The 16721-nt window shown below is 45.0% G+C and overlaps 1 protein-coding gene across 1 annotated transcript in view; it reads right to left on the reverse strand.

The window, feature by feature from the left end:
• The window catches only part of KCNH3 (potassium voltage-gated channel subfamily H member 3), a 43939-nt gene extending 28716 nt beyond the window's left edge, over window positions 1–15223 (reverse strand). The window contains exons 1-7 of the mRNA XM_074225989.1: window positions 14812–15223; window positions 11018–11251; window positions 9991–10125; window positions 7578–7711; window positions 7015–7258; window positions 6556–6713; window positions 6266–6473 (exon numbers count right to left, since the gene is read on the reverse strand). Of these exons, the coding sequence (XP_074082090.1) occupies window positions 6266–6473; window positions 6556–6713; window positions 7015–7258; window positions 7578–7711; window positions 9991–10125; window positions 11018–11251; window positions 14812–14887 (1189 nt within the window). The 5' untranslated portion in view covers window positions 14888–15223. The remainder of the gene's footprint in view (window positions 1–6265; window positions 6474–6555; window positions 6714–7014; window positions 7259–7577; window positions 7712–9990; window positions 10126–11017; window positions 11252–14811) is intronic.
• Between the last annotated feature and the right edge of the window lie 1498 nt (window positions 15224–16721).

Consider the following 16721-nt stretch of genomic DNA (forward strand, 5'->3'; position numbering starts at 1 on the left):
TCTGGGAAGGTTCCTTCACTGAATAAAAAGGGGAGAAGAGGGTAGCAGGAGGATGGTGGGGAACTGGCAGAAAAATCCTTATCTTAAAAACAATAGACAGGAGAGCTGAAGTGCTTTAGCCTTAAAGGGAAAGATCCCTCCACAGATGGGATGTGTGATTGGGAAAGAAAAAAAATCTTAAGATCCAGGGGTTAAGAGACTCTTTTATTGAAAGGAAATCACGTTTAATGAATATCTGCTGGCCATGTGGCCTGAGTGATGACTCTCATTGTTTTTAAAGTTTCTGAACTAGAGTTTTGGGAAGCGTGCTGAGGGTTTTAAAAGAGGGATACTAGTGTTGTAACATTTTGACAAAGTTTGTACAGAATGGAAGGAATTAAATAATCTAGATTGTTAAATTAGTTTGGGATTAAACTATTTTAACACTATTGTAACTTTTGCAAGGAGTTATGTGGTTTGAGATTTTAAACTATTGTAACACCTTTGGGTTAAAGAAAAGTGGTACTGGGTTACTAAGAAGAGAAACACTTAGGTTATCAAGGATGTTTACTGATGTTTTTTGGGACAAGCTCTAATTGGTTTTAATGTTTAATAATGCTAACAATTGTATTTTTATTTTGGATAGAGAGTTTGGAATGTGAGTGCTAGATTCTCAGTATAAAGTACTCTAAAGTTTTTATCAAACTAAACTGTTGGGCAGTTAGTTGAATTGTAATTACATTGGGGTTTTAAATGTGTCATATGTATGAAATTGGATTCTGAGAATTTGGGTAGAGACAAAAGTGTAAAGAACATGGGATATTCATTTTGCTCTGGTTCTAAGGGAAATGAGATGTTTAAATAAGAATCTTAATGTTTAATGTATATTAACAATGCATGTTTAAAGAAGTCAAGAATGTGGACTTCTCTCTTACTGCAGACAGCTGATAAGGGCTCCAAACAAATTGCAATTGTGGGTCCTATTGTAAGGTAACTTATTGATGAATAAGATGTTTTTGTCAGTTATGTGATATTCTTTTGTAACTGCAAAGAGATAATATTTGCAATATTTAACTATTGTGACTACTAAATACTGTATTGTTAAAGCCTGGTATTATAGTCTAATTGCTTTGAAGGGCAATAAGGAAAATATGAAAAAGTATGACCCTTTCTGGGATAGATCTGTGGGTTCATGAATAATGTAATAATGGAGGGATTGCTTTGTACAATCTAGTAATTTGTGTGTTACTCTGGTACTTTTATTGCTGTTCTGTTATAATGAAATTAATAACACATGTTGAAAATTTAAGCCTAACATGTTTTAATGGTTTTGAAGAATTCTGAAAATTAATTTGTATGTTAGGGGGTGGTGGCTAGGTGGCTCAGTGGATGGAGCACCAGCCACGGAGTCAGGAGCCCTGGGTTCAGGTCAGGCCTCAGATATTTAAGTGATTGTCTGGCTGTGTGACCTTGGGCAAGTCACTTAACCCAATTGCCTCTGGAAAAATAACCATTTGTATAGTGAGGATGGTTAGTAGGTAAACAAGTTTATGTATAGAAGTTTCTAGCTATGCATGTGAATTGGGACTATTTTGGATCTATATATGTATATTCCAAAGCAGTCATTGTTTGCTTTGAAGGAAAAGCACTATATAATATAGGAAAGATAAACACAAGATAATTTGATAATTCTCTGTGCAGTCTCCTGGTCAAAGGAGGCATTTTTTTGTTGTAAGATACAACAGGCTAGAAGAAAGTTTCTCTAGCCAAGGGGAATCTGATATACCATCTTTATATACAGATAGAGTAGATATGGTTTCAGAAAAAGGTATGTCTCTAGTAAGAGGTAGGAGACAGACCTGTAAGGCCAGTTGCCAGTCATAGTTAGAATACCAGATTTTAGGCAAAGATCCAGGAAGGATAATCCAAGCTTTAGGTAGGGCTTTCATTAATTGGGACTCCATTAAGATTATAATTGGAATTTAGTGAATTATATTCACTGGAAGTTCTAACTAGGTAATCACCATTTTAGATCACAGGACTTTTAAATTTCTCTTATGTCAGATACCAGGATGATCAACAAAAAGGAATGCTACTGGGTAAATGTCATGTTCTTGCAGCCAAGGAAGCCAAGATGTCAGGTGACTGGGATGGGCAGCTGAAGGGGCAGCTTCTCAGTATGGCTGAGGTTGGACCCCTTTGACTTGATTTCCCCAAAATGACATTTGGATAATATCTCACCTGGAAGAATAAATCTGACCTAAGACATTTGACTTACCCACATGACCTCTGCCTGGACACTGACATTCAATACTTATATCTGTAAAGGAATTTTCCTTTAATGTCCTGGATCTTTATAGTTACTAAGCAGACTAGAAAAGGAAATTTTAGGTGAATTGGATCTAATAGCCAGAGATGGGTTAGGTGTGTTAGGTGTGTGGCTTTGATACCTGCTAACAGCTACATGTTAAGATAGGAATTCTTTAATTTTTAGAAGGTATATTTAGGTAAGAAGAAGAATGGGAAATTCTTAGGATAGTTATAGTTTTAAGCCCTAGCTTAAGGAAAGGAATGTGAGTCAGATAAGTATATCAGGAAAAGGAGAATCAATGCTATATTTGAGAACATTTTGAAAAATTTCATTTTGGTTAAGGATGTTTGAGCCATTATTGTAGTAAGAGCAAAGGCTAAGATTGTTTTATTTTAAACCATATGCTGGATACTCTGAGCTAAGATGATTGTTGAATGTATGTTAAAAGCTTAAGTCGGTATAATTCTCATTGGGAGTTTGCTCATATAGTAAAACACTAATAAAGGTTTATTGTGTTAAAATTAAGTATGTGCATCAATATGGCAATAAGGCAAAATGTAAATTGCAATAAGCTCCAAAATCTCATTGTCTTGTGAAGAAAATATGTGTTTTGATCTGAGTAAAATGTTAAGCAGTTTCTTTACCCAAAGACAAAGTCTCAACTAGTCACCTGAGCTGGAGAGGACTTTTTGGAATAGATTCAGAAGATGCAGAAGGACATCAGAGGTTTCCAGGAGAGAAGAGAAGAGAGGAGAGACACTGGACCAGTTCATCACTACCATTTCTCACCTATGTATACATTGTATAGTCAAGGGATCTGTTCTTGTAACCCCCCCTTGATTCTGTAGGTGTGACACCCCCTTATACCCTTCTCCTAATGAAAAGGAGAGGCAGGGTGCAGATGTTCTCCATTGAAAGAAAAGGAGGGAGACTATTGGGTGATATGTTTATATCCTGTCTAAGGAGAGTCTTAACTCTGATTTATCTGGCCTGTACAACTTAAGGAGATAGGTGGATTGAGATGTAATGATGATATCTGGATCCTTTGTAAAGATGCTTGCAGTTCATGCTTGTCCAGGTTATGAAGATAGCTCAAGGGTTTGAGTTATTTAAAAAAAGTGGGGAATGAAGTACAATATCAATGTTTGTGAAATTCCTGTATAGAAAGGGGTCCCTGACATCCTTCTGGGCCCTGAGAAATTCCTTAGAAATAAAAATTTGGCCAGGTGCCTTTGGGTCTGAAAATAATAAGATTCAAGTACTTGACCTGGGGATCCAGGATATACCATAAAATTGTTTGAAGAACCACAAAAGCACCCTCATTAGCCTAATTATCTTGCTGTATCTGTTCAATTCCAGGACTGCCTCCCACTTCCCCAGGTGTGGCTGGAACAAAAAGATAGTAAATTCCTGGAACCAGTGGGAAGTTCATGAATATATGACTCCCCCCATCTCGGGAAATATGTCCAAACAAAGACCCTTTCTGTCCATACAGAACCCTATATTTACATCCATATTTACATATGATAAAATCTTTGCTTCTGCATCCTTCCTGCTCTCAGTCCCCCCCCTCCCCCAATTGCTATAAAAACTATCCCCTAAACACTCAGGTACTGTCTGATTTGGGTATTCCATCCCCAGACAGTCCAACTCTGGTCTCCATCTCACTATTTGGGTTCAACACTCCTGACTCCAGGGCCAGTGCTCTATGCACTGCACCATCTAGCCGCCCTGACATACATTGTCTAAAACATCTAATTAACATGTATTGTGTGTGGAGTAAAGACTACTTATGTGAAAAGGATGTGAATATTTTAGTGGGTTGCAAGTTCAATATCCAAATTGTGATGTGGCAGTCAAAAATTGCCAAAAGTAATTTTGAGCAGCTCTAAGAGAAGCAGGGATACTGAACCTGGTGATACAAGGAATCTGATCCTTCCTTTTGTTGCAACAAGTGGCAGACCTCAACTCTATCCTGGAAGAGGAGGTATACGAAGTCAGGACCACTGTTCTTCCCAGGAGGACCACCCTTGCTTAAAGTGATTAAAAACTTGGGGTGGCTAGGTGGTGCAGTGGATAAAGCACCAGTCTTGGAGTCAGGAGCACCTGGGTTTAAATCCAGCCTCAGACACTTAATAATTACCTAGCTGTGTGGCCTTGGGCAAGCCACTTAATCCCGGTGCCTTTCAAAAAAGTGATAAAAACTCTGCCTGCCTAGTACATCACTTTACTCCACTCCCACTCCAACCCTCTAGTTAGGTCTTCAAGTTTTGCCTCAGACATTTACATCGGGCAAATCACTTATCCTCTGCCTGCTTCACTTAACAAAATTGTAAAATTGGGATAATAACAGGGCTGTTGTGTGTAGATACTTATTAATAAATGTTTGTGTTGATACTTAGTAACAAATATTTATTTAGTATCTGATCCATAACATGCACTTGATTTTTTCCCCCTTCCTTCATAGTGTACAAAACAAAGCATTGTAAATCCTGTTGCTTCAATTCAGTGATATCTAGAGTAGGACACTCTGTTCTGGGCATTCTGGGCATAATATTGATAATCTGGAAAACTTTCAAAGATCAATCCTGGCTAGGATTGTAAAGAGCTTCAGAATATTCCATAAAAGGATAAACTGAAGGGAGGGGACATTTATGTAGCCTGTATTGAAAAGATTCTCTTGAGGAAGAAAGATTAGACCTGTTCTTTGAGAAGAATGAAGAATAATAGATGAAAAAGTTGCCAAGAACAAAGATTTAGACTTAATATAAGGAAAAAAACTTATTAACTAGAGCTATCCCACAGTGGAATGATCCTTTCCTCCTTCTCCCTCCAGAAAGCCATTCCTTATCACAAAGGTTTGATTGTTTTTAAAAGGAATAAAGAGTGATGGCAGCTAGGTGATATAGTGGATAGAATAGAAGAAGCAAGTGGAGGGGAGAAGATCTGAGTTCAAATCTAACCTCCAGCATTTACTAGCAGCTTCCTTATCTGTAAAATAAGCCAGGGAAGGAAATGACAAGCAGCTTCAGTGTCTTTGCTAAGAGACCACCAAATGGGAACACAGAGTCAGACACTTGAAACAACTGAACAGCAATATCGATGTATTAAAAACAACAAAACAAAATTGAAGTTATACTCTCTGTGGCCCTGACCTCCTGTAACAGCTTCAGGCTTCCAATTTCCCCCCAGTCCATTCTATAAAGGGTCATCAGATTAGTTTTCCTAATGCACAATTGAGATCACAATAGATCATTACTCTAAAACCTTCCGTAATATCTCATTGCCTACCAAATCAAGTCCCCCTTGGCTCCAAACTCTTTCTCCAGGCTTCTCTAACACTGATCTCCCTACCATCTTGTTTTCCCAACAAGCTGAACACCCTGCTTCCGCTGCCTTTGTTTCATATTGTTCTCTCAGCCTAGAATTCCTTCCCCTCATTAGTTTTACCTTTTGACATCCTATCCATCATTCCAGGTCCACATAAAATATTAAATTCTCTATGGACTTTTTTCTGGTTTCCTCAATAAGAAATGAGTTTTCCCCCATTAGATTCAGGGGACTTGATTCTCCCCAAATGTCCTGTTTGTAAATGATTGCATGTTGTGCCCCCTTCCCCTCAAAGACGGAGCTCCTCAAGAGCAGGGCTTGGGCTTTTGGAGATTTTTTTCTCATGTTGCCCAACACACAGTAGGCACTTAGCATGACTGGCTCATTTACTCTCTCTTTTTTTTTTTTTTAGGGGCTCATTTACTCTTAAGCACTTGATCTATCCCACTTTGCAAATGCTTTGAGAGTCTGGGGAAGTTAGGTCTTGGGTTTCTCTTAACCCAGAATATGAAGAGAACTGGCTGGCTGGTGGCCGGCCGGCCGGCGGCCACCGCCACGGCCGTTCCCCCTCTCTCCCACCAGTCCCGGCTCTTTCCCGGAGCCCGCCCGCCCGCCTCTGGGGCAGGCTGCCCCCCGCCGCCTTACCGATCTCCGGGAGCTCGGCCTGGCTGCTCTCGATCTCCCGCTGCCCGATGTAGAACCAGACGCAGGCCACCCAGTGGGCCAGCAGGGCGAAGACGGCCATGAGCAGCGTCAGCACCACGGCGCTGTACTGCGAGTAGCGGTCCAGCCGGGGCAGCAGCCGCAGCAGCCGCAGCAGCCGGACGGTCTTCAGCAGGTGAGCCCCGAAGTACTGGAGGGGCAGAGGGAGCGCACTTGGCCGCGGCCCTCCGGCCCCGGCCCCCCACCCCACCCCCCGGCCCCGCCGTACTGACCACGTTGACCTCGAAGGCATGCAGCAGGTCGAAGGGCAGGGCGGCGATGACATCCAGCAGGAACCAGGTGGTGACGTAGTGGAGGCAGATAGAGCGCGGGGCAAACACAACCTGCCCCGATTTGGACACGAATGTGGTGCGGAAGTTCAGCACAATGTCTGCAGGGAAGCCCGGGGGGACAGACGGGTCAGCATGGAGAGGACAGGGTGGCGGGGAGAGAGCAGACGCTGTGGAGAGGGAGGGTGGCGTCAGGGCTTTCGGCAGGTGCAGGTGCAGGTGCAGGTGCAGGTGCAGGGCGTGGGGGTGAGTGCTGCGGCTGGGCCGGAGAAAGAGCCCGGCCATGCCTTAGCAAGAGAGGGGTCAGGGGCCCTGGGCCCTGGGTGCTGAGGACGAGGGTCCCATTGGGGCGGGAGGGGACGACCTGGGCCTGAGCTCTTAGGAGGACGGTTGTCATTATACCAAGGATGAAGAGGACCTCGACGGCCAGGTCGCAGACACTGGGCGGGCCTCGTGCCTCGCTGGGCTCCCGGGCGGCACTGACACAAACGCTGTAGGGCACGGTGACGGCCACGTAGAGCGTGGCAAGCAAGATGAAGCCATCCCAGGTGGCCCGGAGTGCCCCACAGTGCAGCAGGATGAAGGGCGATTTCCGGATGGCTGCTACTTTATACTCAGGCAAGTTTGGCTTCTCCCCAAATACACCCTAGTATAGAGAGAAGCATTAGGGGAATACACACTTCCTCTTCCCACACCCAGTGCCCCAGTCCCATCAGGCTGGGACTCCTCTAGGGCCTAGTGCCCAGGAGATTTGGGCATTAACTCTTTCCATTTTTTTCCTGAGTAGGTCAGGGAGAGAGTGGCCTGAGTCCTTGGGATCTAACTTAGCTTGGGTGATGATGGGAGTCCCACCCTGCCTTCCATGAGTCCATTTGTCTCTCTGGATATTCCCACCTTTTCCCTTCTCCCATTTGACTACCCTCCCAGCTCAACCCAACCCAGCCCGGCCAGTCCCCATTTCCAACCTTGTTGAGTTTATGCTTGCTTTTTGGCTGCTTCTGCAGGTGCCCAGACAGGTGATAGAGCACAGCCCGGCTCCGACGCCTATTGGCATTGAAGCCTTTGGACCCTGCCCGGCCATACCTACGCCGCCCACCACCTGTGAGAAAGGGGCCCTTGAGGATGATGGGGCAAACAGGAAAATAAACAGATGGACAAACAACTAATCCACAACACTTCCTTACATTTACAAAGTCAGTCAGGGTACCTTTCTTTTGGGTTGAGTTAAATAATCTATTCCCCTGAAAGATGTGTAGGATCTCAAGAGCATCATCCCCCAACAAAGAGGGGCTTCTCTTCTCCTTCCCAACTATAGGGAGGGAACCAACCATAGGGAACTTGCCCGCTTTCCCAGAAGAGAAAAATGATAGTCCATTAGAAACAAGAAGATTGGAGTCACTGGAATAGACAGACACTATAGGATACAGTATACGATAACGACAGGAGATAAAATGTAGACTTTAGGATATAGTAAATGGCAACCTGAAGGCAGATCAAGGTAGACACCAGCAATCAGAGATAGGTAGGGTAGTGGGAATGGAATAGGTAAGTGAAAAACTCAGGAGCAACAGTGAGAGGCCTAGGTCTTTCTGCAAGTAGGCAAAGAAGACTGGGAAAGGCATTTGGATACTCTAGCTCCCAGACCACAGTTAGACTGAGGTGGATAATGGAAAGATTTGGAGTCAGGGGACCAACATTTGACTCCCAGTTCTCCTATTTATTACTGGGACAATTCTCAACCTCTCTGAACCTATAAAATCGGGGAGTTGTAGAATTCTAAGGTTCCTTTCAGTTCGCAATTCTATATTCTCAAATCCTATAATAACAATGCCACTGAGACCAATACATATGGAACACTTTACAGTTAAAAATTACTTCCACATCCATTTACTTATTTTATACTCATGCAAATTCTGTGAAGGAGGTTGAACAAGGAGCATTATAGGTGTTTTACAGAGAAATCAAGGCTAAGATAGGATATCTTATCCCAAAGTCTTACTGGAATTAAATTGAAAGAATTCAAACCCTTGACTCTCTGTGAATCTTATAGTCTTGTAGAGGAGGTTGCCTTGCTTGAAGCAGTCTTAGGGTGCCCATCTGAGAGCCCTATATAAGCAATTTGGATAAGCAGGTGCTGGTCTTTTGGGAAAGGTGAAAAAGAGCTGATCTAGGAGTCTGAAGACATGGATTTCAGTCCTGGTTCTGACACTTAATAGCTTTGTGACCCTGATCAAATCATAACCTCTAAATTTTCTGTAAAACTAGAGATAATAATGCTGCCTTACCTATCTCTGTGAGGAAAGTGTTTTGCAATCTTAAATCACTCTACAAAATATGAGGTACTGTAATTATTACCACTATCATTATTATTATTATTACTATTATTCTAGAGATTAAAATGTAATAAGCTTATTAGCTTAAAGGAAATTGAATGGTTTTGTGGATATAGTGTTGAATCTGAAATCAAAAGCCTTCATCTCAAATTTGACCTCAGCCACTAAACTAGCTATGTGACCTTGAACAAATCACTTAACCTATTTGCCTCAGTTTCCTTATATGTAAAATGGGAATAATAACATCTATTTAACCCGTTTATTATGAATACAAAATGAGGTATGTGCTAGATGCTTTCCGTAAAACTCAGTATGAATGCTTTTCTTCCAATAAGGGTTAAATCTATTTATTTTCCTAATAAGGGACCAAAAAAAGTTCCTCACCCCCATCCCTAAAGGGAGAGACATCAAAAGAGAAGACAGAGATGTCTGTGTGTGTGTGTGTGTGTGTGTGTGTGTGTGTGTGTGTGTGTGTGTGAGAGAGAGAGAGAGAGAGAGAGAGAGAGACAGAGACAGAGACAGAGAGACAGAGACAGAAGAAGAGCTAGAGAATGAGTTTAAGGTTGAACAAAGGGGTGTGGAGGCAGGGTTCTTCAGACAGTGAGAAGGAAAAGAAATTGGAGACTGTAGTGTATAAAGCCCTCTCGGTGATTAAATTTTAGTTGACTTTGGTTCACAAATCTGTACTCTATATAGTTCTTATATTTACATGCTCTTTTGGAGTCTTATTTGATGTTGCAACTGTTTAGTCTTTTGAACAAAAAATCAACCTGCTTTTGACTAAACCAAGAAGACAGAGGATTTTTCCAGTTTGAGAGTGGAAGACAGGAGACTTGGGGAGCCAGAACTACCTGAATGGATGATTCCTTATCCCATCAGAATAACCAGGTCATTTTAGTCAAGCCAACCCCACTGGAAGAATACAATCTCCCTGAGGTCAAAGGTTTCTTTGTCTTCATTTTCTTTAAATCTCTCCCAGCACCAAATACAATGCTTTGCCACATGTGATAAATGACTCCTGAGCAGAGCCAGCATCTATCCTCACCTCCCTCCTTCCAGTTGTCTAGTCCCCCGCGGTTCTTGGAGTCACTGATGTCTTTGTGGGAGACCAGGAAGAGAGCCACCTCCCCTTTCTCATTCTTGATGGGCACTACATCCAAGAGGCACCAGAAAGGAAGACCTAGACACAAAGACAGCTACACTAACTCCAAGACTCTTGCCCTGCTCCTAAAAAAAAGTGAAAACCGCTTCCCTGAGAGAGAAAAGGGGAGGGGAGGAAAAGCGAGGGGGAATGATTCAGGCTGAAGAAGGAAAGGATATGTATGGGTGACTTAGTCACTGGATTTGTTTATATCATGAAGGATTATCATATGAAGAGGAAGGATCACCCACTGCTTGTCTGTATTGAATATTGGGCTAGAGAGAATAGGCTGGGGCTGTAGTAGAAGTTCACCACAATGTGTTCAAGACAGAGACAAACTCTCTAATGGGGGTGTGTATGTGTGGGCACAGGTGCACACATAAGAGAGAATTATTCTTGTGTGCATATCCTTGGATGTCTGTCTTAGATAGTAGAAAGAACTTCCTATCATTGTGAAGCTTAGCAATGAGGAAGAGGGTCATAGAGTCCAAGGTCTCTCCCACCCCTAGTAAACAGAAGGGATACTAGGTAGGACTAGAGAAACAAATCAGATTATCTTGCCATGAAGTGGGGGACAGATGTGATAGACATGAGTAGGTTGAGTGGGAGAGAGAAACAAAGGCATAGATAGGATTGAAATAGGAGTCATGATATAAACAGAATCTAAAAGGGGAAAGAGCTTCAGTTTGTGGCCAATTAAGTTAATTTTTTTTAGTGGGGGGATGAAAGAGTGAGGGTATGTACAAAATGGAGAAGGAGGAGGGCATGGGGTACAGAGGATGGGGAGACAGGCAAAAGGGATGGAAGAGGCATAGATGACATGGAGCAGGGAGAGGAAAAGTAGATGGGAAAAGTAGGAAAGGGTAGAATTAGCTGTATTGGAAGCCTTTGGCTGGTAGGTAGGAGTTGGGGGAATCAATCCCTGGCTTACCACTCTTTCTGTATAGAATCAACTCAGCCTTAAACTCCTTATGCTCATCTAAGGCCTTTCGGATCTGCTGACGGACAAGGTCACTGGTGTCAGGACCATAGAGGAAGGAGCAGGCACAGCCTCTCTGCATGACCTCAGCCCGAGAAAACCCAGTGAGGTCACAGAAGCCATCAGAGCAATAAACCACAGGGAAGGATCCTCGGACCTGGGCATTACCCAGCACGAAGTTACTGTCTGCAAGAGAAGTTACAGTCTGTCTGCAAGAAAGAATTATCCTGGGGAAGGAGGGAAATCAAGAGGCAGGGATGTGGGTATGTATGGAGTGTGCTTAGGCAGTGTTGACCAGCTTGATCTGAGAGAGCCTCCACCTTTTGGGAATGAGAATTTCCCTAGTCCAATTTCCAGCTTCAATCTATTTCTGTAGAATTTCTGCTGGCTTCAAAAAAGCCCTAGGGAAAGGGAAGGTGGAGAAAAAATCATGAAGGAGACACAAAAAGGAGCCTGGAGTCTGGATTCCCAACTCTAGAGTGAGGCTAAGGTTTTATTCCTTCCCCCTTAGGGTTCCTGACTCCCTTTCCCTTATTATTCAGCTTATCCAGCTTTTTTTCTCCAATACCCCTTCCCCTAGGGTGTCAGATGTGACTAGTTGGGAAGGTCTACTATTACCTCCATCCCTGTGAAGCTCTGAAACCTAATGAACCAGGGAGGAGAAATGGGAATGAAAGATTATGGGGACAGTGTTCCTCTTCTTCAGACTCCAATTCTGTCTTTAGGTCAACAGTCTCTGGAAGTGAGTGTATGCATCACTCATGGGGTTTGTATACTTACTAGACAGTTCAACAAAGTACCTGTTTAATCCTCGTGCATTTTTTCCCCTGGTATCTCTATTCCAGACTTGTGCACGCGCACACTACTGTTCCTTCCCTCTAACCTATTCTTCCCCCTAGGGTATACATTCTGGATGATCTGGTGACCTCATCAGCTTACATGGGTTGCATAATCATCTCTAAGCAGATGACTCCCAGAGCTGTATCCAACCCTCATCTTGATCTCCTGAGCCCCAATCTCTCATCACCAATTGCTTATTGGACATTCTGAACTAGGTGTTCCACAGGCATCTCAGACTCAGTATATCCAAACTAGAACTCCTTCCTGTCCCAACCCCTAACCTAGGGGAAGGTGGAACCTATGACTGTTTTTTCAGTTAGCCAGATTTACAAACCTGAGGTCATCCTTGACTCCTTACTCAACCCACATATCCATTCAGTTGTCAAATCTTGCTATTTCCTTCCTTAACATCTCTTGTATTTGTCTGGTTCTCTCCAACACTTAATTTTTAAAATGTTATTTTATTATATTTTCCCATCTTTTTGCAAGCTTTTGAGTTCCACATTTTTCTACCACTCTCCCTTCCCTCCCCCCACCCCATAACAGCAAGTGATCTGATATAGGTTGTTTAACACTCTCCAGCATGTTAGGTCAGTCCTTATCCCATTTCACCCATGGCTTCATAATTGGTCTCTCTGCCTCACATATCTCCCTTCTCCAACCCATGCTCCACATGTTGCCAAAGTAATATGCCAAAGTGAAGGTTTGACAAGATCACTTCCAAACTCAATACACTCCAATGGCTTTCTATTATCCCTAAGATAAAATATAAATTCCTCTGGCATTTTGAAGCCCTTCACAAACTGGTCCCAATCTTACTTTTCCTGTCTTATTACTCATTACTCTCTTTCACAAGTCATCCAAACTGACAATACTCACACAGGGCATCCTATCTCATAGAGTCTCTGCTCTGATGATTGCCCATGTCTCTACCACTAAAATCCCCAATTTCTTTCAAGACAATCCAAGCATTACCAAAAAAAGTCTTTCTAGTTTTCTCCCACTTCATGTCTAGCCCACAAAATTAGCTTTTACTTTGTATATATACACATTTGCATATGCATCTAAAAATAAACCCAAATGTTTATATACAGACACATGTACACATATGCATGGATATGTTTATGTGCATACACACTATAAATGTAATCTTCCCTGGCTAAGGGACAGCTCCCAGGCACAGGGATGTCACTTGTCCATTTCCCCAGCAGCTAGATAATACTTAGTTATATAAAAAACATTTAATTTGTTAGTTGATTTGTCCTGCTGTATTTCTCCCAGAAGATCTAAGGATGTGTGTGTGTGTTTTTCCTGTGTTTCAGATTTATTAAATGAATCTTGGAGAGTGTAGATGTGTGACTGTCTCTTTTTGGTTCATCTTGGAAAATCTAGAAGAAAGTGTAGGTTGCCCCTAATCCTTTCTTGGTTCTACTCATGACTGACTAACCCACCCAGCAGATCTCCTAGGCATCCTGCTTCCTCCCACTTCATTCTGTTGCCCTCTGGAGGATGGAGTGGGAAAGTGCCCTGACTGACAGACTGACCCATGGGCCCTGGCTAACTGCCCCCAGTCCTGAGATTTGAAGTAGAGTGGTTCCCTAAATGATAGCTGAAGATACAGCTGGGGGTGGTGGTGGTGGTGTTGCTGAATCAGAGGGCTAGGCTGGTGCCAAACATATGGAGAGGCAGATGGTGGGAGCTCCGTCAGCTCCCAGCATCCTTCCTTCCCACCCCCTACCCCCCCATCTATCCCTCACAAGTGACTGCAGAGACCATCCTGGGGGGAATTGGTATGAGAAGGAGTGGGGCTAACGGAATGGGTAATTACCACACACACCTGCTGGCCCAGGTGACCACTTCCCCTGATACCAGGGTATGGTTGCCTGAAGATAGATAGGTACCTTGTATCCTATGTATACCAATGACCTGCTGCAGAGTTGCAATTTGAGAATCCCCAGCCATTCCTAGGGAAGTGTGAGGCCCCCCAACCCTGCTATCACTGAACTTTTTTCCCTATAGAAGTGGAGGTTACTATAATTTTACTGCTTGCTCTCTCAAGTTGTCACTTTAATATGGCTGGATTATTTCTTTTTGGTGGAGTATATGCGGGTGGGAGATGAAACTCTGGCTGGGGAAGAGAGACTATGGTCTCCAATGGCCAGTTCTGTTTCCTCTTTCACATCCCCTTTCAAAACCTTATGACCTTGAACTCTCAGCCTGTATCATTGAGCATCCCCACCCCACTTAGGGTCCGGCTTAGTGAGGTTAGCAGTGGGTAATGGAGGACTCCCCCAGGTCAGTTGCCCATTCATCCTTCTGTGGGGAGCGGGTGAGCAAGGCTTTCTGAGGCATCGGGCCAGGTAAGCAAACCGTACCAAACCCCAAACATTCAGCCAACTACAACCAGGAAGGCTCTGCTTACCTCTGCCCTTCTCCTCCCACCCACTCACGAGGGGCCTGTCCGCTCCCCGTCCTCCGACCCCCCCACCCGACCCCCACTGCCTTCCCAGGAAGAATTCGATTGGAGGAAGGTACATCTTCAAGAATTCTGCAAAGTGGGAATGGACCCGGAAGGGCAAGGTCTGTGGGTAGATTTCAAGGGGTTCGTAAACTTTAAAAAAGAAAATGTTTATAATCTTACTTCAACAAAATTGTTTTCCTTTGTAGCCCTGTATTTTATTTATGCATTTTTTCTAAGAAGAGGTCTATGGGTTTCACAAGAATGCCGAAGGGGTTCATGCCACAAAAATGATTTAGAATCTCTGCCTTGTGGCAGGGAGGGGATTAGTGCCCCCCACGATCTTTTTTGGGAAGGGAGTTGGAAATTCTTTGGTGATTTAGATTGGAGGGAGGGAATCTTTCACAGGGATTGGGGTCCCGCCTGGGAAGGGGTCCGGTGAACTCACGCGTCCCGTCGAAGCGCGTGGCGATGGTGTCCAGGAAGGTGTTCTGAGGCGCCAGGAGCCCCCTCATCGCCGGCATCTTAGGCTGCAGCGGCCGCCCGCCCCATCCCTCCCGGGGCGCGGGGCGAGGGGGGCCTCAGCGCCGACGGGGGGCGGGGAAGGAGGGGAAGAGGGTGGGCAGCCCTTGCGCCCTTCCCCGCCCCGCCAGGCCAGCGGGCGCTGGGCGCTGCCCCCGAGGCGCGGATCCTAGGACAGCTGTCTAGGGGCACAGCCCAGCCACAGCTCCGGGGCTCCAGGGCGAGGGGGCGTCCGCTCCGACTGGGTCAGAAGCATGTCTCTGGGCTCCCCGGCTTCTGGTCCCGCTTCCCTCCCACCGGCTTGGGCTCCGGCTCCGCTCCAGGTCCCTGCAGCTACCTCCGTCTGATGGAAAGATGCGGCTCCCAACCCGCCCCCCCCCCCAACTTGCCGCCTGCACCGGAGTAACCATGGAGACAGGGCACACCCTGCCAGGGCTGGCTCCTTAAAGGCGCAGGCTGCCTGCGGAGGCCCCAAATCTGCGTCTCCTCGGAAGGATGGGGACCCGGAGAGGAGGGGGGGGGGCGAGCAGTGGAGCAACCGCCGGGCCCCATCCCACCCAGCACCTCGCGAGGCAGTCCGCAGGCCCCAGGGACCCGTCAGCTCCCTTCTGGCCTCTCCCACCGTTGGAGGATTCTTCACATTTTTTTGCCCGAAGGTTCTCTAGCGAGAAGCTGGAAAACCCTGGAGAAGGGAAGATGGAGGGATGGAACCGTCGGGGTCAGAAGCTGCTCATTCAACTGAAGGCTGATAGGGTTTGGAGATGCTAATCCTGGAAAAAGCCCGGCCCGGCCAAGATAGAGTAGTATTAGGGACCTCGGAGACAGGACGCCTGACTTCCAGGCTGGGCTTCCCAAGTAGTCTTTCTAGGAAATCAACCAAATTATAGTCGGTAATGGGACTGAAGCAGCCACGCCAGGAGGGAGGGGGTGGTGCTCTGACTCCTCAGACGGGCCCCGAGTCTTGAGACTTGGCTACTTAGGGCCACTTCAGGTTAGAACTAGGGTTCTTGATCTAGTCTGTGTAATGTACATTCTAGTGAATCTTCATTCTAGTGAAGTCTAATTAATGACCACTTCTCGGAATGCCTTTTAAACTCATCAAATATTGGGTTGCAAAGGAAGCCAACTATATTGAAATAGTTATCAAAATCGATTTTCCCAAAAGTTAAAGAATCTTAATTTACGAATCTCTGATTATGAGACTGGAAGCAGGGTATTTTGCCTCAGAAAACTACCTTCTAAGTCTGGACCAGTTGCCTTTGCAGCAACCGCTGGACTGTAGGAGGAGGGCTGACAGGAGAGAGAAAGAAATATCCTCCTGCCTTCTAGGGTATGGATTCTAGGGTGAGAGAATGTGAAGAGATGGAAGAGAACTCGGAAATCACTCAGTTCAATCCACCTTGGAAAGTCTTGATTAAGTGATTTATCCAAGGTCGTATCAGTAATAAATGGGTAGAGTCAGGATTTGAACTAGATTCTGACTCCAAGTCCAGTGTTCTTTTTAAGGAAAATGAGGAGTCACTTTTTTTTTTAACTAAAGGGAAGAAGACAGTGACGGGGGACCTCTCCACTGGGGACAAGCCTGGCCTTCAGACCCAAGGGATGAGCAGAATGACCTCTGTTCAGCTCGGATCGTATGAGGACAATTTTATTGACCTTTGTCTAACCTCTAGGGAAAGCCAGCTATACCGAGTTTCGCAGGCTCCCAGTCGCCTCTCCACCTCAGGGCCCTCCTCTTGCATCTCCTTCCACATCCTCGTCTTCTGGAGCCCTCTCGCCCCCCAGCCCGCATCTTTTTTTTCTCCTTCCCCCACCCCCCAGCTGCCAGCTCCCGAC

The sequence above is a fragment of the Macrotis lagotis genome, chromosome 2, assembly GCF_037893015.1.
Source record: "Macrotis lagotis isolate mMagLag1 chromosome 2, bilby.v1.9.chrom.fasta, whole genome shotgun sequence".
Classification (NCBI taxonomy): Eukaryota; Metazoa; Chordata; class Mammalia; order Peramelemorphia; family Peramelidae; genus Macrotis; species Macrotis lagotis.